At 36.9% G+C, this 26064-nt stretch overlaps 1 protein-coding gene across 3 annotated transcripts in view; it reads left to right on the top strand.

The window, feature by feature from the left end:
• The window catches only part of COL4A3 (collagen type IV alpha 3 chain), a 62367-nt gene that overhangs the window by 13068 nt on the left and 23235 nt on the right, over positions 1–26064 (top strand). For 2 of the 3 annotated variants that reach the window (XR_007163046.2, XM_048063055.2), the window contains exons 2-26: positions 213–269; positions 3159–3248; positions 5042–5086; positions 5604–5648; positions 5945–6007; positions 6726–6779; positions 7622–7648; positions 8275–8352; positions 9257–9319; positions 9791–9826; positions 9935–9976; positions 11297–11374; positions 12304–12366; positions 12585–12641; positions 14541–14585; positions 16036–16089; positions 16492–16533; positions 17859–17946; positions 19532–19567; positions 19936–20100; positions 21204–21296; positions 22413–22508; positions 22876–22946; positions 24057–24245; positions 25206–25374. Coding sequence is in view for 2 of the 3 variants with exons in the window: in XM_048063055.2 (XP_047919012.2) it covers positions 213–269; positions 3159–3248; positions 5042–5086; positions 5604–5648; positions 5945–6007; positions 6726–6779; positions 7622–7648; positions 8275–8352; positions 9257–9319; positions 9791–9826; positions 9935–9976; positions 11297–11374; positions 12304–12366; positions 12585–12641; positions 14541–14585; positions 16036–16089; positions 16492–16533; positions 17859–17946; positions 19532–19567; positions 19936–20100; positions 21204–21296; positions 22413–22508; positions 22876–22946; positions 24057–24245; positions 25206–25374 (1846 nt within the window). In the remaining variant the exon portion in view is untranslated. Of the gene's footprint in view, positions 1–212; positions 270–3158; positions 3249–5041; positions 5087–5603; positions 5649–5944; positions 6008–6725; positions 6780–7621; positions 7649–8274; positions 8353–9256; positions 9320–9790; positions 9827–9934; positions 9977–11296; positions 11375–12258; positions 12367–12584; positions 12642–14540; positions 14586–16035; positions 16090–16491; positions 16534–17858; positions 17947–19531; positions 19568–19935; positions 20101–21203; positions 21297–22412; positions 22509–22875; positions 22947–24056; positions 24246–25205; positions 25375–26064 lie in introns of those variants that run through there. The other variant, XM_048063056.2, reaches the window with a different exon arrangement.

Raw genomic sequence — 26064 nt, 5'->3', positions numbered from 1 at the left:
GCAGTGACCTTACCTGTCTCAAAAGACAGCACTGAGGAATTATGAGGTATTTTCTTCTGTTGAGAATTACCACGCTTTGTAAACATTTTTTTAAGTTGTATTATCTATAAAATAATTACCTTACTAAAACCATTGGGCTTTCATTTGCCCTTCACCAAGCAACATGATGAGAAAATTTGTTTTATTATAGAATTTGTCTTTTTGTTTTTCAGAGCTGTGTATGCAAAGGTAAAAGTCCTTGCTTTTGTGACGGCACAAAAGGTAATAAGGTAAGAGCAAATACATTTTTCCTAAGATTAGTTTATACTGGGAAATTGTTAATAGTTGAGATGAACTAGCAAGTGAGTATTTTGTGTGACGGTATTCTGTCAACAAAGTCTATGGAGACTTGTAAAAGCAATATGTTACCTTACAAAAAAAATCTTTTAAAATAACTCTGGACGCACTGTTTAACTAACAAATTTTATTTTTTTTTAATGCATTAGTTTGTTTACAGTGTTTCGTGATGTTAGGATACCAACAGAAAAACCACCAAACCATTAGGTACTTTTTACAAACTCCTAACAACTGCTGTCAGTTATCACTACCAGCAGCTCTCCTGTTACAAACTTTGTAGTGGCATCAACAGAGCCATGTTAGGACCTTGCCATCTCCCTCCTACCCCTGGACCCCTGCGCATTTTCTGGTTCTTGGACGAAAGGTAAAAGCATTGGTATCCAACAGACAATGCATGTCCCGCAGATCGAGACACAGGACGAGTTTCTGGGTCCTAATCACAAGCACCTTGCCAGGAGCTGGGGAACAGTCAAGTCTACCGAAAGCAACAGAGCTGCAGCTCTGCCTGTTGCCAGCAGTAGCTTGGCAGAGGCTCAGTGTGGCTTTTAGACAAACCTGAATTACACAAATGCCAAAAATTCTTTCAAACTCTTTCTTGTAGTTGGAAAAACAACTGATTCACAAATGAAAGGGGCATTATTAGAGAAGTCATGGTTGTAGTTCAGGCTAACCGTGGACACAGTGATTGCTGTACTAAACCTTTTCAACAGATTTCAGATACGCACACACCGTAGTGTCTACATAGACTGACGGTTACGATTAGTCCCACAGCTTGATGCAACTGGTTGGTAAAGAATTACTTTTGACTTCCCTGCTGTACTTTTATTGCCAAGAAAGTATGTCATATTGCACCACAGTAAACACTACTAGTCTTGCCTTTAGAAAGCTAAAGTGGTGCAGAAAAATAATCTCAAAGTAAATGTTCTTTACTAAAACATATTTGTATGTGTTAAAGGAGGATACCCATGTCTTTAAAAAAAAAAATCTCAGTGGTTGTTTTTCATGTTCTTAGTCAGTCTGACCTTTGTCCTCACCCGTACAGATTGAGACCAACTGAAAAATAAGAAAAATATAACTTAAGATGCCCACTAAAAGAAAAATAGTGAGTGAAAACCTGCAACTTGTCATCTTCAGTTCCAAGTAAAATCAACTGAGAAATGTATAGGTAATAGTTAATCATTGTTTACACTGATCTAGTTTTTCATGCAGCTGTGGAAAGTAAGGACGATTATACTCGTCGGTAAGTTTTCATAATTGTTCGATGTTGAGAAATTCTCCAACCTGAGAATTATCTGATCTTGTTGACCTGTCAAGAAGACAGTGTGGGTAAAACTGCCTCTGCTGTGTGGCGATGAGCAAAGCAGTCAGAAGAGCACGGGGCTGCTCTGCAGCTGGAGTGCGTCCCACCGCTTGCTGCAGTGAGGGTTAGCAAGCTCAGTAGGAATCAAGGATTTGTGTCGTTTTTCGGTGAGTTAGTTCCACACCCCCTCCAGTGGCACATCTCGGTACGGCATTATTCTTTTTGCCTTTCTTGGCATGGCCCTGGATGAAAAAACTGATTTGTTATAAAAAGCTATGCCAGTTTATGATACAGATCACATAGACACTTCGTAATGCAATCCTCATCTTGCAGTTGTGTTCAGATGTTCTGGGATTATCTTCTGTGTTTATCTATTTTATTTTTAATTCAGAAATTATTTAAAATCTGGTGAGGCTGGGAGATTTTGAGGGGTGAGAATTGGTGGTGGGACAAGCCAAAATATTTTAGCTGCTCAAGATTTCTTTTGGATCCTATCTTGTACGTTGACTACTAAGATACCAGCAAGATAACTTGTGCACAGCAGAATTTCAATTGCTTTTTTTCTGTAACTCTCTTCTGATAAATAGGAAAATTGACTCCAAGAGAATCAATAACCCCATCCTCTCTCTCCTATCTCATGCTGTGTTGTAAACTGTCTTAAGTAGACAGCTCTTCACTGATGTAATACTGAGCATGCTAAACTGCTGCTATCTAAAGAGTTAGACACCTTTTCTGTGAGTTTCTTAGGCTTGAAGCACTTTATTTTAACCAGGATAAAACTTGCATGTTCATTATATTTAATTAAAAAAGAAAAAAGAAAAGAAAATGCCTCTCCTACTGTAACGTAGTCTCCTTTATTCCATTTGTGTAACTTTAATCTTTTCTGTTTCCTTCACATGGTTTGCTCATTTGAACTCGACCTTGTAAAAAAAAAAGTATATAAAAAAGTAATAGGGTGGCTTAATCTTTGAGACTCAGAATAATGTTGTAATGTTGTTACTTAAAGCAAACTTATTTTTGTTCTATCTGAACAGTTTTGCTATATTTGACTCCCACTGTTTCTTTCCATGGCTTGCATGAAGAGAGAGAGGTATTGATGATTTGGAACTGACTTTACTGTACAGCAGCAGTTATTAAGTTTACCAGCTACAAATTAGGAGTACTATAGTGGACTTGGATTTGTGTTTCTTGTAGAGGCTAAGCATGGTATAGAATATTAAGAAGAAATATGTATCAGCTGATTTCTTAAACTTTTCATGCTGCCAATTAACTTCGGTACACTGTGAAAACTTGAGTACTGATGTCTTCTGGTATCTTCATAATTAGCTTGTTACTTTAGTGGTACGATGTGGCCTAGGCAGCATACAGGAGAACAGGTCAGTATGAGCAAGGATAATCCATCACAGTAGTTGACACAAACATAGAAGTTAAGAAGTACTGAAAATAATAAATGTCTTAAAAGTAAGTTATCAAAAAGAAAATCAAGGATTTTCTCAGGACTTCTTTCTCTTAATGTTTACAGGGTGAAAAAGGTTTCCCTGGTGTCCCAGGTCCACCTGGTCATAGAGGCTTTCCCGGTCCAGAAGGGCCTCCAGGGCCACAGGGGCCAAAGGTATGTTCCCATGGAGGCACAGGGGTAGCAACACTACATCTGTGCTTGACTGTGAAAGTGAGTTTTGACTGGATAAAGAATTCTGTTTAAAACAAAAAGCAACAACAACAACAAAACTCTGTTTCAGAGTCTTCCATTTGGTAAGGGATGTGTGGTCAATAGCTGCAATGTTCATTTTAGACAAAGTGGAAGTAGTTAATATGAACATGGGCTTTTGTGGTCAGTTGTCGAGGAATCAGTTCTGAAGCACCTGGACTGCCCCTCCAAAGGCAAGAAACACGGCTCTAAATAGACTTTAGTAGCATAACCACAATTTTGTCTTAAGTGTACCCTGACTTCTGTTGCTAGAAAGAGAGGAAACAAGCTACTTCTGAGACAAATAATTAAAAATAGATTTAAGAAAAGTTGAAGGAGAGATGGTTTTTAAGATAAATCTTGCTCTGTCTAGGAAATACCATATGTCATAATTACCTGCAGTATAGGGAGAGTGACTTTGGTGAGTTGGGCTTTCTTTCCCATATGGCTAAAACTCAGGCAGAATATGAATTTTCAGTAACTCCTGAATGAGCAGGAAAAAAAATAAGTATTGCTCATTTAAAAAAAAAAAAATTATATTTGTCTTGAGGAACAGCATTCCTGCTGTCATTAATAAAATGACTCTTTGATGAACAAACTATCTGTAAGTATGGTCTAAACTCAGCCACAATATAAATCAGGAAGAAGGACTGACAGTAGTGCCACAGTCACATTATTATCTGGGACCTGCACTAAAGTAACTCCAGCCTTTATCCACACCTTTGAATAAATGTTTCTTTGCAGTTTCAATTTGTTTAGGTGTTGCTGTACTATTTTCTCCTGTCTCATTTTTACAATATTTCGTTAAACTGATACTCATGGTGGATCTCATACATGTTGATGAGGTGTTTATGTAAACTCATTGAAAAGTGTTCAGTAGAGCATTTCCTCTGTTATAGCTGATAATGACTTCTGCAAGAATGGGAAAAAGTAAGAATAATTTACCTAGCAAGGACATCTCTGTTAACTTGAATATCATATGTTGCAGTGTATTCCAGTTAGTTTTCCCTATTCCAATTATCTGATGCATTATCTTATGTGTTATTAGCAACTGTCACCCAGGATTTAAGGAGCTGTGCATTTCTGTACGTTCCCCATTTCATTTCTGAGCGAAACGAAAGTTGTTTCTTATTCTCAGTAAAGCTCTAAGTGTCTTGAAGTAATTTTAGCAGATTCTGTCTAGACGGTGCTGTGGCGTGTTCAGCTGTCTTCCGTTCAGCCTTGCTCTCCCATCCTGCTTAGCTCCCTGTCAGCCTGCTCCTGGGTTTCCTTTCCAAGTAAAACAGTGCAGGGTAGAGTGGTGCCTGTATGTATCTGATTGTTATATTGACATCACTCGTTCCTGAGAGCTGAAAAACTCTCCAGAATACTGATGAGAGGCTTCCAGCTATTTCCTCATGGAGAAACCCTTTCAGGTCTCACAGTTTGAACAGACCCATAGCAACTGCTTTCTTAACGTACCCTGAATGTTGTTTTTTAGCCTCTGATGAGATTTATCCCCTGTAAACACTGAAAGGGAGGGCAAGATGACAAGATTTATACAAGTTGGATTAAAAGCTTGTTTTTTTTAGTGTCTGTAATGGACAAATCTGGTATTTATTCATATAGTTTTGTGTGCATATGTTGTACTGGTATTTAAAAATATTGCACGTCCTGTTGATATATATGTGCGTTTTCTCAATTATATTGCAATGTGCTGTTGTCCATTTCTGGTCTAGGGTTCACCAGGACTTACGGGCTTAGTTGGACCCAAAGGTATACGGGTAAGTATTTTTGTTTTAAACTAGCTTTTATGTATTAAATACTCTGTTTAAAGCTAATAATAGTTCGATCAGTAGTTCAATAGTTCAATCAGTAATTTGTGAAAAATAAAAAATTACAGATGATTTTAAAATATTTTTAAAATCATGACATGGAGTATGTACGTGCACTGTCTGTATTTTAGAATTTTACCTTTTTTGCTATAGCTTATGCACAAGTTTAATGCTGTATGTATTTAGTATTAGGATATGCGATGAAGAAGTCAGACTAGAATTCCCCAAAGAGTTGATTTTGAGTTTTTCTTGGCAGGGGAAACCTGCCTGTTTTAACAGTTCATAAGGTACCATTATACTTGATGCACAGTCAGAAGGGTTAAAGAAGATAAAGTAATGAAACCATGACTGTTTGACAGAACTATACTTTCATTCATTATTCTTGTGAATGTGATAAAAAGGAAAACTGCATTATAAGCTCTTTCTTAATACTTGAAATACTCTTCCTCTGTTTTTATATCATTAGGGAGCCCCAGGAATACCTGGATTTTCAGGTCCCCCAGGTCTTCCAGTAAGTAAAATTGAAACTGATTTATCTGATTTCTCTCTTAATCTAGTCTTCAGTACACAATTACCCTCAACCCAGTGTACTCACTCTAGTGTCAACATCAGCGTTGTCTCTGTCTGTTAACCTAGAGATAACAATCTTAGCATCAGCACTTCTTACTCATTGTAATGATTTCAGAACACATTGTAATCTGTCAAGTCTTATGGAACACTGCTCCAACATAAACTGTTTCAGTGTTGCTGTAGGGTAATATGAATGTGCAAAAACAAAGCTTGTGTCAATTTTGCACTTGTTTTTAGGGTGAACCAGGAGCTGCTGGCCCTCCTGGACGCTCGGGTGTTCCAGGATGCAACGGCACAAAGGTACAAACCAAGCTGAATATCATGGGGATTATGTTTGGCTGTGAGTGGGAATGATGAAAAAGCATTCATTTTTCTCCCAATATACAATCATTTTGATTTGTTTTGGTTTGTGACTTTATTGACTAGGAAAAATCTGAAACATGACAGTCACCAGAGGAAGGATAAATGCTGCCTTTATGTGTAAGATTGATAATGAAATAATACATGTTGAACATGTATTCTGTTTGACAGAAAACCCTTTTTCTTAATTTAAAATCCGGAAGACCTAATCAGTTTTTTCTAACCAGTCCTTCTGTTGAAATGGTTTACATCTGAGAGAATTAGTTAATTTCATTTTACCAGTATATAGCTTGCAGCTGACAATTCATAAATCCTGAAGACAATTAATAGAAAAAGTTTAACATTATGTTACAGGTTTAATCATTTTTTTCTCATAGCTTCAAACAATCTGAAAGATGGAGTCAGAAGAATGCCTACTACAGAAAATCATACGTTTCTAGTGAAACAGTAAATTGGTTTGACATAACTAATAGAGGCTGGTCTTTGTGATAGAAGTAAAGATCCCTAAGGTCAAGCTGTGCCTCTTTTAGTAAATATAGTGGTAATGCAACTCATAATTTTAGTATGATAATATAAAAAACTTCTTTTGTAGTAGCATTTGCTCGACTCAGAATAATAATCAATAATATGCATTAACAGTTGCTCTTACTGTTTGCAGGGCAATCAAGGTTTTCCAGGTCCTCCAGGTAGAAGAGGTGCTCCAGGCATTCCAGTAAGTGTCTGTGAAATTTGTGATTGTATGAATTTCTACCGCGTAGAGCCACTCAGTGAAGGAGTGTAAAGCCTCAGATTAGCTGATATTGACAACAGGTGAAATATGTAAGTATTCCCATTTTATTAGTATGAAAACAGTGCAGTAAAGAGAAAAAAGAAGTGATGCTTAATCTGCTGAGTGTTAGGCCTCAACGTCTTAAGGTGTGAATGCACACATGTTCATTGACTGATGTTAGCTCTTCAGTGTCTCAAGGCATACTTGTCAACATTTAACTTGCATCTTTAAAGGTGTCCAATATGTATTAAATAGATTCTAGTTTCAGTTCATGTGTAAATATCACTGAGGACATGGCCTAATTAAGTTAACGACAGAACCAGGAATTAAACCTGGAACTTCTGATTATGGCTGCATTGCTTTAACCCTAGGATTTGTTTTTTTTCTCTGTAGAAATGTGATTTTAAAAGAAACTTATAAACAACAAATGGGGAAAGGAATGCTACCTGTCAAGTTCCTGTGGCTTCAAATCTGATAATTTCTGAACATGATCTTTATTGCACCAGCTCTCTTGATTATTTTATTTTTATTTTTTTAAGGTCAGGCCTCAAAAATGTTCCACATTCATTTGTAGAATTGCAGCAGTGAGATTGGACTACTTTTTCACAATATGTCCTTTCTTCCTCAATTGAAGTCTGGCACAGCAAACATGTACCTGGCTATACACCATGGTCATGAAAATAAATCCCTTCAAGAGCACTGAGCTTAGAGAGTATTTAGAAAGTGTCCTTTCATCATTGTTGCTTACTTTTCTGTTTTAATAATATGATTGTTCTTCTTCCTAGGGTGTCACTGGCATTAAAGGAGAGAAGGTCAGTTATTTACATCATATTATGTGAAGTATGTATTGGTAACATTATGTATTTATACTTGATGATGGAAAGGAATGCTTGATATCTCCATTCAGGGAAAACAGAAGATTTACTTTCCATAAGAAGAAACAACTGACTTTGATGCATGGTCTCTACTAGTTAACTCACCCCAAGTCACAAAAGTGTATTTGTTTGTTTCCTTTCCCTTAACTACCGTTGCTGCATGTTAAGAATTAACTCTTTCAAACACACAAAGGATTAAGCCTCTCCTCAAACAGGTTATGAATTCATATGGAAATCTGCAAATGCACTAGAGAGTAGTTCAAAGGGGAAAAAAAAGTGTAGAGAAATTGAAAAAGGTCAAGACTGTGTGAGAGAAGTATATAGGTCTGAAATTAAGACTACTTCTAACACAGAAAACTGTCTAAAAATGCCTAAAAATGGTGTATTCTGTTTAATAAAATCTTTTTTGACGGTAGAACTACCTGTAGTAGACAGTTGCCTTCATCATGCAGTTTTGATACTGATTATATCCCTACATACTGTATTAAAACAATTGAAGCCTAAGATCCACTAAAGCGTTCTACAGCATAACTTTTTATCTTCCTTTTTATCTAATTGTCTAGGGGTGCCCTGCAGATGGATATAACCAAGGATATGATGCAAAAGGTGATCCTGGGTTGCCAGGAATGCCTGGACTTCAGGTAATTCTGAATTAATTCATTTATATCTCATGTGAGATATAAATGCATATATATATGTAAGTGTATGTATACACATATATCCATATAATGCATAATTTTATGTATTATATATTAATTATATATTATATATTCTTAGTATTCTTACAATTATTCATTTCTAAACCAGAAAACATCTATAATATGATTAATGCAATGTATTAAAAGTATTTATTCTGACTTATCAGGACAAAGTACTCCAAGACAGTAGTAATTATTTTGTCATCAGAACCAATAGTCAGTAAAGTTAATAGTTAGTAAAGCAGGATGAGGAAGTCAGGTTGCAGATGAGCAAAAATATTTCAGAAATGGAGAAAAGTTCCCCAGGAAGTAAGATTGGTCCTACTTCTAGAGAAGCATTAACAAAAACCAGTATGAGCCATATTTTTTTCAATGAGATTAATAGAAGGAGGCAGAACAGATGTTTCTTCTGACTGTTAAAATAATTGGAAGACATTGAGTTAAACTGAAAGTCAACATTTTTCATTTTCCATTTATTTGAAAGTGGAGCTTTAAAGGATAGAATTTATCTCATAGAATATTCTGAAGACTGTAGGCTCACTAGGGCTAGCAATAGGACTAAATGGATAATTAAGATGTCAGTTGTGTTAAACAGGACTTACACCTTAGAGTAGTTTAGTTTTAGAACAGGTGTGTATTCGCGTGTTTCAAAACATATACCAAATGATGATGCAGCAGGGAAGAATTGTACTTCTGTGTTATCCTGAGACATGAAGAGGAAATCAAGAGACAGGGCTGCTCCTCCATTATTCAGTTCATTGAACTTAGCATTGTGGTTTACTCATCATCTTGCCAGGACATTTATTCCTGTTGTGGTTTGTTTCTTTTGTTTTTTTTTAATATACAGGGTGCCCAGGGTGTTCAAGGATATCCTGGGGAAAACGGACCACAGGGCCCTCCAGGAACTTCAGTGAGTATGAATTTATGTCTCACTTGTTACTTTAACCTTTTGATTTTCAAAGTAACCAAAAGAATTACCTGACTGTCCCAGACTTCCTTGATGTTTAGAAACATGGATATGTGAAATCCATACCTTTCTACACCCATCTTTTTTTTTTCTTTTGATTATTTATTATGCGCGATCATTTCCATGTTTTCAGAAGTGTTCTTGTCTACATAGGGCTAAATTTTCATTTTCAAATAATTACCCATAAATTCACATTAAATACTAATGTAAATAACTATAACAGAGGTATATGTTTGAAACCAGACCATATAGACATTCTGCTATCACTTCCACTGACGATAAATTGCAGTTGTAATGGTGGAAGAAGAAATTTTAAAAAGTAATATAACTCAGGTGAAAACTGGGTACCAAAACTCCTATATTGGTGCTGAAGATTGTAATTTTTTACAGTATTTTTTTTATTATTTTTTGTAGGGAATGCCAGGGAGACCAGGACCTCCTGGACCTAAGGTAGTCTCAGATTGATAATAAAAATGAAAGCTTGCTACTAGCTCATTTTATGGATGCTATTTAAAATAAAAATAACACTTTTTCTTTTCTTTTCTTTTCTTTTTTCAGGGTCTTATGGGAATAAAAGTAATAGGAACCAAAGGAAGAAAGGTGCATGTATAAAATGCTTAAAACATTTTTTATTTCTGATATACTATGGTGAAACACTTGGAGAAGTACTGTGAAATAAAAATTGTCAATATATATATGGAAGTATTTTACTGGAAGATCGGAACATGGCAGTTAATGTCTGAAGACAAACTGTGTTCACCTAAGAGCTGAAGATAAAAACTTCCTAACAGAAGGGTAGAAACAGTTAATACTTACTAATACATAGCATTACATTCATTTATATATAATTTTCACAGTATTCCTAAATAGTTATCCAAGCATGTAAACAGTGGTAAATATATAGCATCATGACTTACCATATAGACTCATGACTTATTGTGGCCAACATCTCTTCGGTGTCAGCCCTCACGATGCTAGTAAACCTCCCAGATTTTGAGGAAAAATTGAATGGTTTGTCTTTCATGGTTTTACTTTGTATCTACATAATTTACATTCATAGAAATGGCTATGAATAAATACATTGTCTCTCAGGACCTCAAGGTGCTGTTGGAAGGCCGGTGTAGACAGTATGAGTGTCCTTATAGCACCCGTTCAAGAACTTGGAGCATCTCCCAGTTCAGCTAATTGACCTGCACAGATTCAGTTGTGGACTGAAACATCACTATCTGACAGTGGGATTGATTTTAATTGATTACTACCAGAAACATGCTAGAAGTTTCCTGGCAAAATCTCTAGAAACATAACTTATTATTCATTAGCATTAGCTCAAGTGAGCATGTAACATCTTGCTTCTTTACAAAAAAGTGATGCATTCTTTGCTGTTATGCTGCTAGTACATGCAGAGACATTCCCTTGGCTTAAAATCACTTAAAATTTTGGCTAATGTTTTGTTGAGCTCTGCAGGAAAGATCATATTTAGGACTTTCCCTGTTCTAAAAGATCCTTAGTGAAAAAGTGCACTGTAATACCATTTTAGGTTAAGAGTACATGAAAGCTAGTTTTACCTGACAGCAACATGTGACAATCATCTACTTATAGTATACAGACTGCAATTCTGAGGATGTCACTGAAGATGATTCATATATTTTTGTTATCTGACTTAATCAAATTGGGAGAAAACTGATAATTGTTTTAACTGTCAGAGAAATTTTAATTAATTTAGAGACAAAATTGTATTAAAAACACTCTTTAAGCTAATTTTAGATACTTTAAAAGAAGTCAGTATATGAATTTTTAGATTTCTTACCTAGGAGAAGGCTTGAAAAGTTTTTACAATGTCAAAAGCGTAGCAGTAGTAATTTGAAATAAAGACAAAAAACACACAGCTTGTAATTGCTTCATTTTTATCTTTCTTTTAAGGGTGACACTGGATTAACTGGACCCCCTGGACCACCAGGAACCGTTATTGTGACATTAAGTGGACCAGACAACATGACGGTAATAAAATGGTCAAAGATGACATTTAGATAAGCCATAGTACTGTTTTTTACTTTGTGCAGGACATTTTTGTCTTCATTGTTCTGATTACATTTCCTTTCATCCATCCTAACTTTTTTCAGATTTATTTAGGTAGATGCAAATCTCTTCTTAGAGCATGTGTATTCGGCTCAGCTGAGGCCTGTATATTCATACACACATCTGAACGATTCCAGTGGAATGTTAAATGCTCATTAGTAACCCATCTGCTGTGGATCTCTGAGTACATGAAAAGTAAATCACTTATAGCTTCACCAAATCAACACAAGTTTTTTGACTGGCCATCAAAGCCACAGCTGTGATGACCTCTGGGCCTTGTCACTGAAAATATCAGGACTCCGAGCTACTGAGTTTCACAAAAGCTTACAAGTTGTTCATACACATTTCAAAGTTTGTTTTCTCATATTTTTACTGGAATGTGAGTAATCATAGGAAGTGTTGAAAAAACAATGAGTATTTGAGAAAGGAAATACTCTGAATCAACTTTCATTTTAAATAATGTTTTGTGTGTTAAGAGTCTTGCATTTTGTCCTTTTATAGTACTTAGACAGCAGTTCTTGATACTTGGTTTTATATGTTCACATGTTAACTGAAACAACTCTTCAACCTGGTTTTGAATGTTTTCCTTATTTAAGCTACATCTAAACCATGGAGTTTTCAAAACTTCTCTGTTATTGATAAAATAAAAAGTGATTTTTGTCATCAAAATTATATCGGGGAGGAACTTTGCTGATGCAAAGTTTGTTTCTTTTAGTCATTTAAGTAGAACTATACATGCTTAAGTAAGCTTGTTAGTAAGGTTTGGCTTTCCTATTTGTAACACACAAATGTTTTCGTAAGCACAGAAACATCCCAGAGACCATGCTAGATTTTGACTTTCTGTGTAATAGGACTTGAAAGGAGAGAAAGGGGAAAAAGGATCAAGAGGACTTCCAGGACCAATGGGGTTTACAGTAAGTGACCAGAATAAATCCCTTAAACCCAGACATTCAGGGGCAGCATCACCATAGAGTCCCATATTTATGCTATTTATTCTGACCTTTAAATATAAATACCTGTTGATGACATTATATTTGTACTTTTTTTAAAGATTAAAAAAACGATAAAAAATGTATTTAATTTGGAAAATGTGACCACAATTATGTATATTTTGATGGTGTTTTTGTTACAGGGGCCAGTTGGTGATTCTCAAAGTGAAAAGGGTGACCAAGGAGAACCCGGACCACAGGTATGTGGAAAAAGCACTTATATGTATGTTAGAGAATTAAATAGGAAGGTACCACTTGGTATTGAAATGACTTTCAAATTTTCACATAAAAACTTCTCAACAAAAGGTTCCTGCTCATAGTAACTAAACCTGTATGAATTTCTAACAGTGTACTAATTTATAATCAAAAATTTATAGCCTTCTATAAAATTGATAACCCTAGAATACTCAAATAATAATGTTTTGTGGTATTTCTCTAAACAAAACATTCTAATTCCTCAATTTCAAATAAATTTTCAAAGCGATATTAAGAAATATCTCTTATCTGAAGTGTCTAATATAAACACATTTTTAAACTTTTCCATACTTATTGTGGCTATAATAAATTTTCTTATGCAAGAAAGGGTAACAATGGAAGACTTGTACTATCTATAGATTGCGCTTTCTTCACTTGTGTGGTACTTTAACAATGATGATGCTGTAGACCAGCCCAACGTTTATTATTCCTATGCATAATGAAAAATTGAAGCAGTAACTCAGACAAAAATTTAAAGTACCAAAGGTTCTTGCTATCCAGGATGTATTGTCATTTTTCTATCTTCTGTATACTGTATTATGGTAACAGTATGCAAAACTTTACTAGAACTCTTCTTAATTGACCTTTCACATCCTCTTTTTTGGAGAAAGTAGTAGAGCAGTCTTGCTTTTCTGCCTATTGACCTTAAAAAATGCTAAGAAAATACAAACTGTGTTAAGACATTGACTGACCAGCTATTCTAAAAAGAAAACAAAATTATTACTACAATATATCAAATAACTGTGAATTTCATGTTCTAGAAAAAAGGATCATTTTGTGCAAATAAGTTTGAGTCACTAGTGATATCACTGCTACTTCCAGCTCCCCCTCTTCTCTTCCAGAGTATCACCTTTGGTTAAGTTCTGCCATCTCCTCAGTATTACTGGTTTTTCTGATGCTTACATCATAATTCATGGTCTTATTATTATTTTTTTAATTATTTTAATTTTCCTGGACTTATTCTGTGCAAAAAAAATCTCTGAAATGTACTTCCCTTCCTGTTGTTCTGAACTCATAATCTTTGACTCCCCTTTATCTTGTCACTACCTTCCTGCTATTTTAACAAACCAGCTTTTCCTGACTTCTGCCTTCAGGGTGGCAAATTAAGGTATCCATAATTATTTTGTCACTTCTGTTTTGCTCTCCATTTTTCCCCCTCCTCTGCCTTCCCTTGTCACTTTTTTTTTTTAACAAAAATATTTTCTTTTTTTTTTGTTTTTTAAGTTGTTTAACTTCATGCATAGTTGCCACACTAGAAGCCAGGATGCCAGCAGAAAGCTGCCACAATGTGCTGTACACTGTGGAAAACAGCAGATATGTCTGGCATGCTGCCTTCTCCTGTTCTCACTTTTCCATTTGCTGCCCTACTTCCTTTACCTTTGAAGTGCAGTCCCTATTCTTCTTCATTAAATAGTTTCTGTTCAAGCCATCTCTTAAGCCCAAGTCCTGTAAGTCTTTCGTATCTTTTTCCCTTTGGTATCTTTCCATGCTCATCGCTAGAAGGACTATTAGCCGCTGTATTGTTTGGTCATAGCTTGTCTTGCTCCTGCAGGGACCTTGTTTTGCACCAGTCTTTGTGTACTTCCCTGGCACTTTGTGCTGTTGAAGTGTCTGCCTCAGCTAATTCTCCACAGGAGAAGGAATGTCCAGGGAATATCTTTCTCTGTTTTTCTAAACATTAATTCTGATTAGAAATAATGAACATTTAGTAAATAGCCTAAAAGCTTTTCCAAATTAGTAAGAACCTAAAGTACAGTTACAAGCACAGCATTTAGTTGTATGCTCTTAGAATGCAATGACACTTCTTTAGTTCTTTATATTTTTATTATTATTTTCCTCTGTAGGGTAAACCTGGAAAAGAAGGTGCCCCAGGTCCACCTGGCTTACCGGTAATGAAGGAAGCCTTCAGAAGTTCTTTTAAGTAACAGTCATCTTTTTTTGGTGGTCATATGTTTCTGTCACAGCTTCTTCACATTGTGGAATGTGTCTGGGAATGTTGATTTGCATACGTGGTGAAACATTACTTTTCACTAAACTGGCCTAAGGACATACCGTGTACCTATAGATGTGTGCAGGAGAGAGAGGTTTGCTACATAGATCTTGTTGCTTCTGTGTAAAACAAAAAGACCTGTTGTTTGCTTCTGACTGTCAAATGAGTTTGAGATGGAGGTCAAATGAACACTTAATTATGCAAAATTACCGATTTTCATTCTGGTTAGTCACACTGAAATATTTGCAAAAGAGCTATATCTTCACTTCAGAAATCAAGAAGCAAAATGAATAATTTAAATCACTAGAATCAAAGACATCCTTTAAAAGGAGAAGCTACAGTCAATGTCACAACTATCTTGGCCTAAAATGAGATGACTGATAGATATTAAAATAATCATTTTGGAGGAAGTACCAAAATATAGTTCGTAAAATATATCATTTCATACCCAAAATGATCTCATTTGTAGACTGGTTCAAAAGCTCAAGTTGTTGAATTGTCCTTGGAATGCTTATTCAATTGGTTAAATATCAGTTCTTCTCTATTTAATTCACTTCCACTTTAATGATATAATTAGGGTCACAGTGACCTTACAAAAATCTTAGCAGAATTCTTATTCTTGGTATAACCCATTTCATAAATATCTAACTAAAACGCCACCCTCATTGTGTCAAAACAACCTTAGCACCCAGTCTAAACACATTCCAGTCTGTCAAAAAAAACTTGGAATGACAGTTTGCAAGACTCTACTGCCTTATTACTCAGCTAACAGAAAAAAAATCTTCTGTCATGACAAAGACATGTCATTGTTCTGTTCCCATTTCTGCCTTTTACCAACTAGGGGTGCATTCAGCTCCATAAACCTCTGCAGAATCCTTTTTTTTTTTTTAACATATGTACGCTTGCAGATAGTGCAGACCACTGTTAAGGCTATTTTCCCTCCTGGTCTTGCTGACACCCTTCAGTAGACACTAGCTGGACAAGGTCTGCAAGATGGAGTTGATGAATATGAGAATATCACATTGTGTTCAGTTTCTGCCCTTTCAGGAACAGCAGTTTACAGAGGGAGGACAAACCAGAGCCGCTTACACTTGTGTTATCTGGAGTGGCTTCATCTTGGGATTGGTAGAATGTGCCATTATAAAGGCAGGTTTGGATATGAGACCTGTGGTATTGCCTGCAGACATGGAACTTTGCCCCATACTGAGTCTTTCCCTGGAATTTCTTCCTCTGAGCAAGTCATATTTGCGTTGCCATTGCCCTGAAAGATCAAAGCTTTCAATTTTAAATTTGATTGATGACAGTGCTAAAAGATTTTTTCTCATAAAATTGTATACTGTCATCTGCAGGGACAAAAGGGCGAACAGGGCAAACCAGGAGTGGCTGGCAGACAAGGAGCTAAGGTATTGTCTAATGCTTTTGTTGTTTTTGAGGATGAGGATAAGGTATGTTTGGGGGTTATTATATATTCTTTTTTATCATTGTCAGTACAAGATGTTTGTACGTAGACAATATGTGTACAAGATGACAAGTAATGATATTGTGGAATGGGGAATTGGTCAGCTGAAATAGATGATGTGCATGAACTGGTGTCCATCTTTGCTTGCTGGTGTACTCCTGTAGTTTTTGGAGCATGTGGCTGAGCAGTTGTGGCAGGAACAGAGGACAGGGTGCTGAAGGACTGGTCAGGAGTAGAAGTCCTTTAATGTTGTAAGCTATGTACTGAAATGACAGTGGATATCAAATGTCATGTCATGTATTCTTTTTAATAAATGAATTTAACCCATTTCTGTCCTCTAATTAAGGGGATAAAAGGCAACACTGGTCCACCTGGAGCTTGTGGTCGAGTAAGTGTAAATTATCTTCATCATGTCATTTGTGTAAACCATTAAAATAAGTCAAACTGACTGTATGTAGCAATAATGGATGCCATGATGCTCTAATTGGGGTATGTCATTCTCAAAGTACTGTTATTGCTGAACATCTCTAAGGCATGGCATCTCCCTTCATGTAGAACTGGATGAAAGATCAACACCTGGTTAGATTTCACTCATTTCCAGCAGTTTTGGCAGGAGACTGGACTATCACAGAACGGTTACAAACATTGCTGGAGCTGATTTTTTTAAAACCAAACTAATCAGTTCCAGAACAGGTGTTTTTAATTTGAAAATCCCAAGGTTCTTTATTAAAAAAAATAAAAAATAAAAAAAATCAAACTAACAGATACTATGAGTACAATTTCTTTGTCTAGTTATGCTGTCTCTCCAATGTCCTTCTTAAAGGACCTGTGTGCATCTAATGGAAACTTTCTGCTCAAGTTGTCCAAAAAGAAATAACTTTAAATAAACTAATGAATTGTGATATTGACAGAGTACTAAAAACCACTGCTTTTCAAAAAATCAATAGAACAAGAATAGAAATTGTATATTTTAAGCAGTTTTTTATGCCTTTTAAAATTGGTGTTTTAGTAGTCCATTTAAATTTTAGTGTGATGTTTATGTGTCAAGGCACAACTCTTACCATAATCTTATTTTCAGGTAAAGGTACCCATTCAGAATAATGCAGAAAAGAGTAAAAATTCGTAGTTAGAAAAAAGTAGAGCTATAGTTAATAGCATTTTGATTCTGCCTGTCATTTATATAAATTTCGAAATGTCATCATATTAAACTATAATAAATTGAGAATATTAATTTCATAGGAATTAATTTTATATGCATTTGTGATTTAACTAGTTGATTTTTGTCTGTTTTCATGTATGATTACTTAAAAGAGTAGTTTCTGTATAGCTGAATCTGATTTGAAGCAGTAGAATAGACTTTATAATTCCTAGAGGTTTCTGTCAAGAATATTTTCTATCTTATGCTACTGTAATATTCCTGATTGGGTCTCTAAATCCCAATCTGCCTGTATAATTGCATCCACAGGCAGAGGAATTCTTTGGGAAGTAAGGAACTGGGCTGAAAATCCCAGCCCCCTTTATTTGTACAGGTCTTTTGGCATTATCTGTGTGTAACAATTGTAATTTAATTTCTGACTCCTTGTGAGTAATTAGCATGTGGTTAGGAAGCTCTCATGGTGTCACAGCTTTGGAAGGATGAATAAGGTCATAACATTGTACTAACCAAATGGGCAGTATGAGGCACTGTGCTTTTCTCACAATCTTTCTATTAAGACAGAGTATTATGATAATGTAGTTGGTGATAAGGGAGATGAAGGACCCCCTGGACCTCCAGGACCAAAAGGTCAACGTGGTATGCCTGGTGAGTAGCATATCAAGACTACAATCTTTTAGCATGATGTTGTGGTGTAACCCCACAGGCAGCTAAGCACCCCACAGCTGTTCACTCACTCCCTTGCCAAGTGGGATGGGGGAGAAAATAAAATTAAAAAAAAAAATTTTAAAGGTAAAACTTGTGGATTGAGATAAATACAGTTTAATAGGACAGAAAGGAAGGGAAAAGAATAATGATAATAATAATGATATATACAAAAAAAGTGGTGCCCAATGCAATTGCTCACCACCCGCCAACCAGTGCCCAGCCAGTCCCTGAGCAGTGGCCCCTCTCCCAGCCAACCACCCCAGCTCTTATTGCTGCCATGGAATATCCCTTTTGGGTCAGCTCTCCCTGTTGTGTCCCCTCCCAGCTTCTTGTGCACCCCCAGCCTGCTCACTGGCAGGGTGATGTGAGAAGCTGAAAAGTCCTTGGCTCTGTGTGAGTACTGCTCTGCAACAACTAAAACGTTAGCGTGTTGTCAGTATTACATTTCTCCTAAATTCAAAGCACAGCACATACCAGCCTCTATGAAGAAAATTAACTCTATCTCAGAAGAAGCCAGGACACGGGGGCTGTTTATTCAAAGGGCTTGTTCCAGGCTAGGTTTCTGAGCACACAGCAACCTGCTTCTGCCTTTCCAAGAGTATTTCCAAATTACTCCCATCAAATTTGTCCTGAGATATGTAGTAAGATTTCTCTAAAATGATGAAGCTGGCATACTTCTTTGTGCACATAATTGAGTTGAGCACCTAAGCTCACTCACATCCTATATAATGACCTCAGTGGATTCCTGCATCAGCGTTACTTATGTATGCCATAGACAAAACGCCAGAGCTTTAAGTCTCCTGTTAAAGGTCATACTATTTTTGTACCTTTCAGAGTTTCTTATGCCATTTTTATTGCCTATCATCCCCAAATAATATTTTTTTGTTGTTTAGTTTGGCCATGCTGTAAAATTAAAATGTCTTGATTTATTATTTGAGCTGTATCACAATGTAATAATAACTTGTGGGCTGAACTCTAAGGCAGCATGTTGTGAGCTGTACCTCATACTCACCCAGCAAATGCTTGCCTACTGTATTTTGGTGTTCTGTTTTTATGAATATTCATGTGGCAAGTGATCACATTGCATCCCGTGAATACCCTTTGTTTTAATAAATCTACTTACGTGCTTCCAAGGGATGACAAGAGGAGAGTTGAGCCTTGCAAAGATAATGCATTTTTAAGAAGTGGTATCTCTATTACAGCAAGTAATAGTGGCAAAAAAGAAGGAAGTTTGCAGGCCTGTAAGCCCCTCTCAAGTAATTGGTGCATCCCCACCTGAGGATAAATGTGGTGGGTCCTCTTCCTACCTCTTGTAAACACCCATATCTTGCCAGATTTCAGTGAGAATTGGCAGTGTGCAACAGTTGCGTAAATGGTATACGACTACTGAGGTAAAACCAAATTCTTAAAAGATAAAATAAGCATAGAATGCAGAAGCGCAAAGATTGCAGTCAGTGTTACTGAGTAGTGACTTTGCTGAGGATACGATGGTTTAACTCCAGTTCTAAACATGTTGCTTTTGCAGGGCCACAGGGTCCTCCTGGAGGTGCTGGTAGACCAGGTATGTGTAATGCACCAGTACCACAAAAATTGTTCTTCCTGCCAGTTATACCAAATCACTGTTGTGAAATCTTAATTTTGGATGTCTGTGAACATATCTCTACATAGCAATAAAATAAAAATAAAAAATGTCAGCCACAAGTTTTGATGAGCCAAGCATGTAAAGAGAGATTAAAGAACATTTTAAAATATCTTTACATTCTCACTGTGATTATTTAATATATCACAATGTAAAAAAGATTCATGGTATGAACTTTGAAAGTCTGTGTTTGTCTCTCACTCATCCTGCTGAGTACTTGCTTACTTTGCTTTGAAGTTCCTTTTTTTTTTATTTTAACTTCATTTTTGTATTTTCTCCTCTTTGGTTAGGTGTGTCAAGACCTGGTCTGAGAGGTCCCCCAGGATTTCCTGGCCCAAAAGGAACAAAAGGAGAAAAAGGACAAACGGGCTTGTGCATTGTAGGCCCTCCAGGACTACCTGGGATTACTGGCAGACCTGGTTCTGTTGGATTACCAGGTCCTCCAGGAGAACCAGGTGACATTTCATTATTGTATATATAATACAGAAACAAATCCAGTTATCTCAATTGCTGATGTATGAGATTATATAAATATATGATTTATGGAGTATATCTTGAGTAAAGTGGTTGAATAGATTTTTTTTGTAATTTCACTTTAGAATATTCACGAAAAAGTATGTGTAGCAATTGTCTATGCTCCATTTCTAATGAGATTCTGTGGGGAAGGTACAATGACTTTCCAGTATAAAGATTTCTCGCTTTTTTTTTTTAACTGTGACTAAAAATATACTACTTAAAAACAGGAAGGACTAATGAGGAAAAAAAATCTGTTCTTAAGATTAACCGTTCCAAAAATTGCAGTTCATCTGTAAAACTAAACTCAGAAAGGGCTAATCTAAAAGTTAGAGAAATCACTTGCATGCCTTCCTAGGTCTTAGTGGGCCTTAGAGCAGGCTTGAAGTACTGGCATCATGAAAACAAAGCAGTAGCAGCTTTGAACTAGCTGAGTAGTTCCAGTTCATACAACTTTTAGAAAGTGTATTAACCAGGAGTACCTCTTTAACTAGGAGTACAAACAGCATCATATTTCCTTTATATGTGGTGTGGCCAAAGCAAGTTCTTTTCAGAAATAATACCGAGGTAATGCTTATCTTTCCTCTCTTAAAATAAAAAAAAACTGTCCTCCAAATGATTGCCATAGGAAGAGCTCAATATGTCATCTGTTTTTTCCAGAGTAATAGTAAATACAGCTGAATAATTCTGATAAAGATACTTGAGCAGGATTAATAATTTACAAATAAAAGTTTTCCTTCCAAAGCTGGAAAAGAAAGAATTATGTTTCTGTTAGAGTGTAAATATTTCCCAAAGGAGGAACTGTGCTTTTTAAAGGCAGCCCCCTGGCTAGACAGCAGTCCAGCAGTCTGCTGAAATTTACTTTAGAATCACCATATTTTTCCTCAAGTAATTCCAGTTAAAGGAGTTTCGGTTTTGTCCAGGTAGTTCTCTTTCAAATGAATACTGTCTCCAGATCATCCTTGCACCTTTTTTCTGCCTTAGCAAATAGAGAATGTCTGAATAATCTGTAAATGTAATGGTGCCATGCTCATTTCATTTCCAGGTAGAGTAATATTTAGAACAGGCCCACCAGGACGTCCTGGAGAGCCAGGGTGTGCAGGACCTCCAGGACCTCCAGGAGATGTTGGCATGAAAGGTCAGTTACTGTGTTTATAGACTGTTTGAAGGATTGACATAGTGTTCACTCAACAGGGGATAACAAGATATCAAAAATGTCAGGGAATCCTACAGTTTTGGAGCAAGCCCTTCCATGTTCAAGAGAGTGTGTATAAATTAGGAGAAATTAAAACAGTGGAAAAAAATCATGTTCATTCTCAGTACAGGGTTTTGTACATTTCGCTTTCATGTATCACATTTTTTGTGTGGGAGTGTTTTCTCTGAATGAGGTCAGGAACATATCGTTATTGACAGTTACTGGCCTTTTCACCTGAAAACCAAGATGCAGAGCTGAAAAATTACTTTTTCCATTTCTACTTCCTTTCTGAAAGCTACCTCTTAGAAGTTGACGGTACAATCCATTTATCTTCATAGATCCTCATGAAATTTTGAAATTAATTGACCTCTGAAGCTATTTGATGAGTTCAGAGATTTTTAAAAAATTCATTAGGGATAGCAAGATGTCCTCCCCTTAAAGTAAACAGTGGCTAAGAACAGTGCCTGTGCCAGTGCCAAGCACCAGTTGTAAAGCACTGCAGCCAGGGTGTAGATCTTCTCTGGACAGTGCTTATTACAGGTTGGTGGGGTTTTTGTATTCCCGTGTTGTTATGTCAGCACTAACGATTGTTCTTTGAGAGAAGGTTCATTCTGTAAATATCACCACAGGAGCTGCTAATTTTTTTGGCTAAATGCCACCTGCCAGTCTTTAAAGTCACTCAGGCTGTTATGAAGCCATGTTAGTTCAAAGCCTGTGTGCCTTTCTTCTTTTGAGACAATTTGGCCTATCGATAGAGTGACTGTATCCAAATAGCTTACTGAAACCAGACTTGAAAAAAAAACAAAAACAAAACCACAAGAGATTTAAACTGGGTGTCCCTGTGTTTTGAATTAAATGTAATCAGTTCTGATTCACTGTCTGACCACAGGTGATCTTGTATTGTGTTGGAGGTGATCTTCCATCAAAATTCAGGTCACATGCCTACTGCTCTTTGACCAAGAGGTGTTGACCACCCTCTATAAAAAAAATAAATTGACACATTAGTTCAGCTTGGGACTTACTTTGTGTGGAACAACTAATGAATTATATTCCTTCTAGGTGATGAAGCTTACGTGTGTACTGATTGTAGCTATGTTCCGGGAACACCTGGTCTTCCTGGTTCGCCTGGGCCACGTGGCCAGGATGGCATCCCTGGTAAATTATCTCAGTATTTCTAACAGGATGGTAGGAAATGCCACTGCTTTTGCTTTTAGCATGAGAATCAGGACAGGTATGAGCATGTCTGCATCATGCAATATTCCAGATCCCAGAAATAGCCCTGAGATTGTGACGAGTGTGATAGCATAATGCAGCTCCGTCTGCTGATGTGAGCACAAGCCCTAAAAGAGTTGAAGGCTAAATGCTAATGGGCTTAGGTGCAGCCTGAAGCCAGGTCAGTCTATGCTCATGCAGTGAGTGTGAATGGGAGTAACATACAGTGCTGCATGTGATTGTCAGAGCTTGTCAAAATCCATTTCCTTATTTTCTATTTTATTTACAAAATATGTTTGTTCTTTTGCAGGTAGGGAAGGAACACAAGGTCCCAAAGGAGCTCCAGGTTCTCCAGGAGCACCAGGTTTTCCAGGAGCTCAAGTAAGACTTGCATTTTTCAAATTATTTTTCAGATCCCACAAGAATTTCATAGAAATGTCATGGCCAACGTTAAACGAAGTGTCATACTAGGTGATATCAACACCTATTAAGTTCTCTGTTGCAGCCTCACCTTGAATATTGTGTACAGTTCTGGGCTCCACAATGTAGAAAGGATATTAAGAAACTTGAAAGCTTCCAGAGGAAGACAACAAAGTTGGTATAAAAAAGGCTGGAGGGCATGTCCTATGAGGAGAGGCTGAGGACACTTGGTTTGTCTAGTTTGGATGAAAGAAAGCTAAGAAGCAAACTCATTGCTCTCTACAACTTCTTGAGTAGGGGAAATGGGGAGAGAGGTGCTGATCTCTTCACCCCGGTAACCAGTGATAGGATGCGAGGGAATGAGGGAACAGCACAGAGCTGTGCCAGGGAGGGGGTTCTGCCTGAATGTTAGGAAGAAGCTCTTTACTGTGAGGGTGATCAAATGCTGGGACAGGCTTCCCAGTGAGGTGGTTGATTCCCCATGTCTGTAAGTGTTCAAGAGGCATTTGGGAAACTTGCTGAAGTGGGAAGGCAAGCACCTGCCACAGACATACTACTTGTTTTTTCTAACTTGTGCCTGTAGTAGTAACAATTCTTGGGAGATTACAGAAAACACTGTCCAAAACAAAACTGTCGTGCACAAGAACATATTGTGGTGGCTGCCATACAGATGCATAATTGAAAGAGCCTGCTAGCAAGCTTTTCCAGAAAACTCCCAAGAATTTGTGAGCCCAAGATCACTAGAGCCCAGTGTGCTTGTGTGCTTTCAGTTCCACATTGTACCCTGAGGGGTTAAGAAAAGAGCACAGAAGTTAGCTACAGACAGACAGCTGTGGTGGCTATAGTATCCCTAGGGAGATCTTCTCATGTAGAGAGCTATGTCCCCTCCCATATCCTCTCTAATCAGATTTTAAGTTTTTTTTCTTGTCCTTCTGCTTATGCCAGTAGTTGGAGTGGGCAATTACAGTGAATAAAGATACAAATAAGGAGAACCATTCTTAGGTATTTAATTTGAAAAAGAAAACATGAAAATGGTTGACATGTTTAGCACTGAAATTTTCTTTGTTCCAGGGACATCCAGGTTTTAAAGGAGATCAAGGACATAAAGGATCAAAAGGTGAGCCAGGATACGTGTATCCAGAAGGGCCAAAAGGTGAGCAAGGAGATCCAGGGCCCAGGGGAGACAAAGGAAGAAAAGGTTCAAGTGGATTTCTGGGAAGACCTGGCCCAAAGGGCTACAAGGGTTTTAAAGGTGAAGAGGTAGGTATGCACTGTTTACAATTAACATAGAATTCATGAGAAGCTAAGTCAGTGGTTGTATCTTGTATGACACTCTGTTCTACCTAGTCCAGTATTTTAACTGAATATCATCTGCCTGACTTAGAGGTGCTGTGCTCAACTATAGCAACCAATACACATAAGTGGAAACAAAAGAATTAGAATAAATATTCTTATGTAATACCAGGGAGAGATAAGGCTAGTATGGATGCATGCTGCTGCAAAGCCTCAGCAGTTTATTAGTTTATTGTACTATTAGTTTGGACATTTGTATTGGAGTGTTATCTTGGATTGCTGTGATGAATAAGACACAGACCAAAACCAAACAAATAAAAATAGTTTTTCTGTCTAGTCGTAATGCTTAAAGTGAAATAATAGTACAAATAATACCAGTTTGGTCTTTAGGAATTAATCTCCAGTCAGGGCTGAGAGAAACCACAAAAACTGCGAGAGCTACTTTAAGACTAGCTTTCTTAGAGCAGAGCTCTTGGATCAGCAGAAACAAAAAACTAGCAATTGTTGTTGCACTGTGTTGGCTGAGAAACTATAAAAGTGATTCAGATATTGCTATTTTTAAACCTGACCCCCTAGTACTTAAGGCAAATCAGTGCTGAAGTTGTTTTTTTCCCTAATGTGTTTTGAAAAATTAAAAAAATCATACAATATAATGCCATGGTAATTGAAAATCAGGCTGTTTTTGTACTTTTTCAATTTTAATAGAAAGGCTGGATGAATGCCCTACAGTTTACAAGCATTGATATTAAAATTCTTATTTTTTCATCACAAGTAAGTTGGTTGAAAAAGTCCTGTTCAATCAGCAGAGCTACTCTGCTGCTAAAATAGTACGAGATCATAGTCGTACAGAGAATCAGGCGTTTTGTTGTGAAAGCTGGCATGGAGAGCAAGTAACGTTTGGTATACAGACATATATATCGTTAATAGGGATTGTCTGGTACAAAAGGAGATAGAGGACTACCTGGACTGCCTGGTAATCCTGGTCTCCCTGGAGAGATGGGGCTTCCTGGACCACCAGGATATGGACCACAAGGAATAAGAGGTTTCAAAGGCTCTAAAGGAGTACCTGGTCCTCCTGGATTGCCTGGAGAAGCTGGTTTGTAACTTCCTATTTTACTGTTCTTTACCTATGTTAAAGTTTTAAACTGCAGAGAGAGATTGAAGACAAAGACATAAATTATGAAATGTAGGAAGTTTTTTCTTGGGATGAGATTTCCAAAGCGTTGTTCCATCTTTGGTTTCACTAGAGATAATAGCAAAAGTCTTAGGGTCATAAGATAATTGAGATTGGAAGGGACCCTATGAGGTCTTTAGTCCAAACTCCTGCTCAGAGCAGGGTTAGCTATGAGATTAGAGCAGTTTACTTCAAATCTTGACTGAATAATACTTTAAAACCTTCAAGGACAAAGACTGCACAGAATTTCTGGGCAACCTGTTTCAGTGCTTGACTATCCTCATCATGAAAAAAAATTCTTTGACTATAGATCCATTTCTCATCATTAGTCATTAGTGTGAGCTAAGTCATCAGAGGAAAATATGAAGGACTTGATCACTTTGGAGTGCCGGAAACATACCAGTGTATTTATTTATAGGCAAATATAATCTGGAAGAACTCGAAGCTGGGCAGGAGAGATATAATCAAGTTGCTTTTTAAGAGAATTTTTGAATTTTAAATCCAGGGGATTCTGGGGATTAGTGCTTATAACTGCAGTGATATGTTGGGCACAATATACCCATGCTTGTGCTATTGGCTGATACAAGATGTGAATTTGTTATCCAAAGGGAT

Source organism: Anser cygnoides, chromosome 9, assembly GCF_040182565.1.
Source record: "Anser cygnoides isolate HZ-2024a breed goose chromosome 9, Taihu_goose_T2T_genome, whole genome shotgun sequence".
NCBI lineage: Eukaryota > Metazoa > Chordata > Aves > Anseriformes > Anatidae > Anser > Anser cygnoides.
This window is presented reverse-complemented; position numbering and strand designations above follow the sequence as displayed.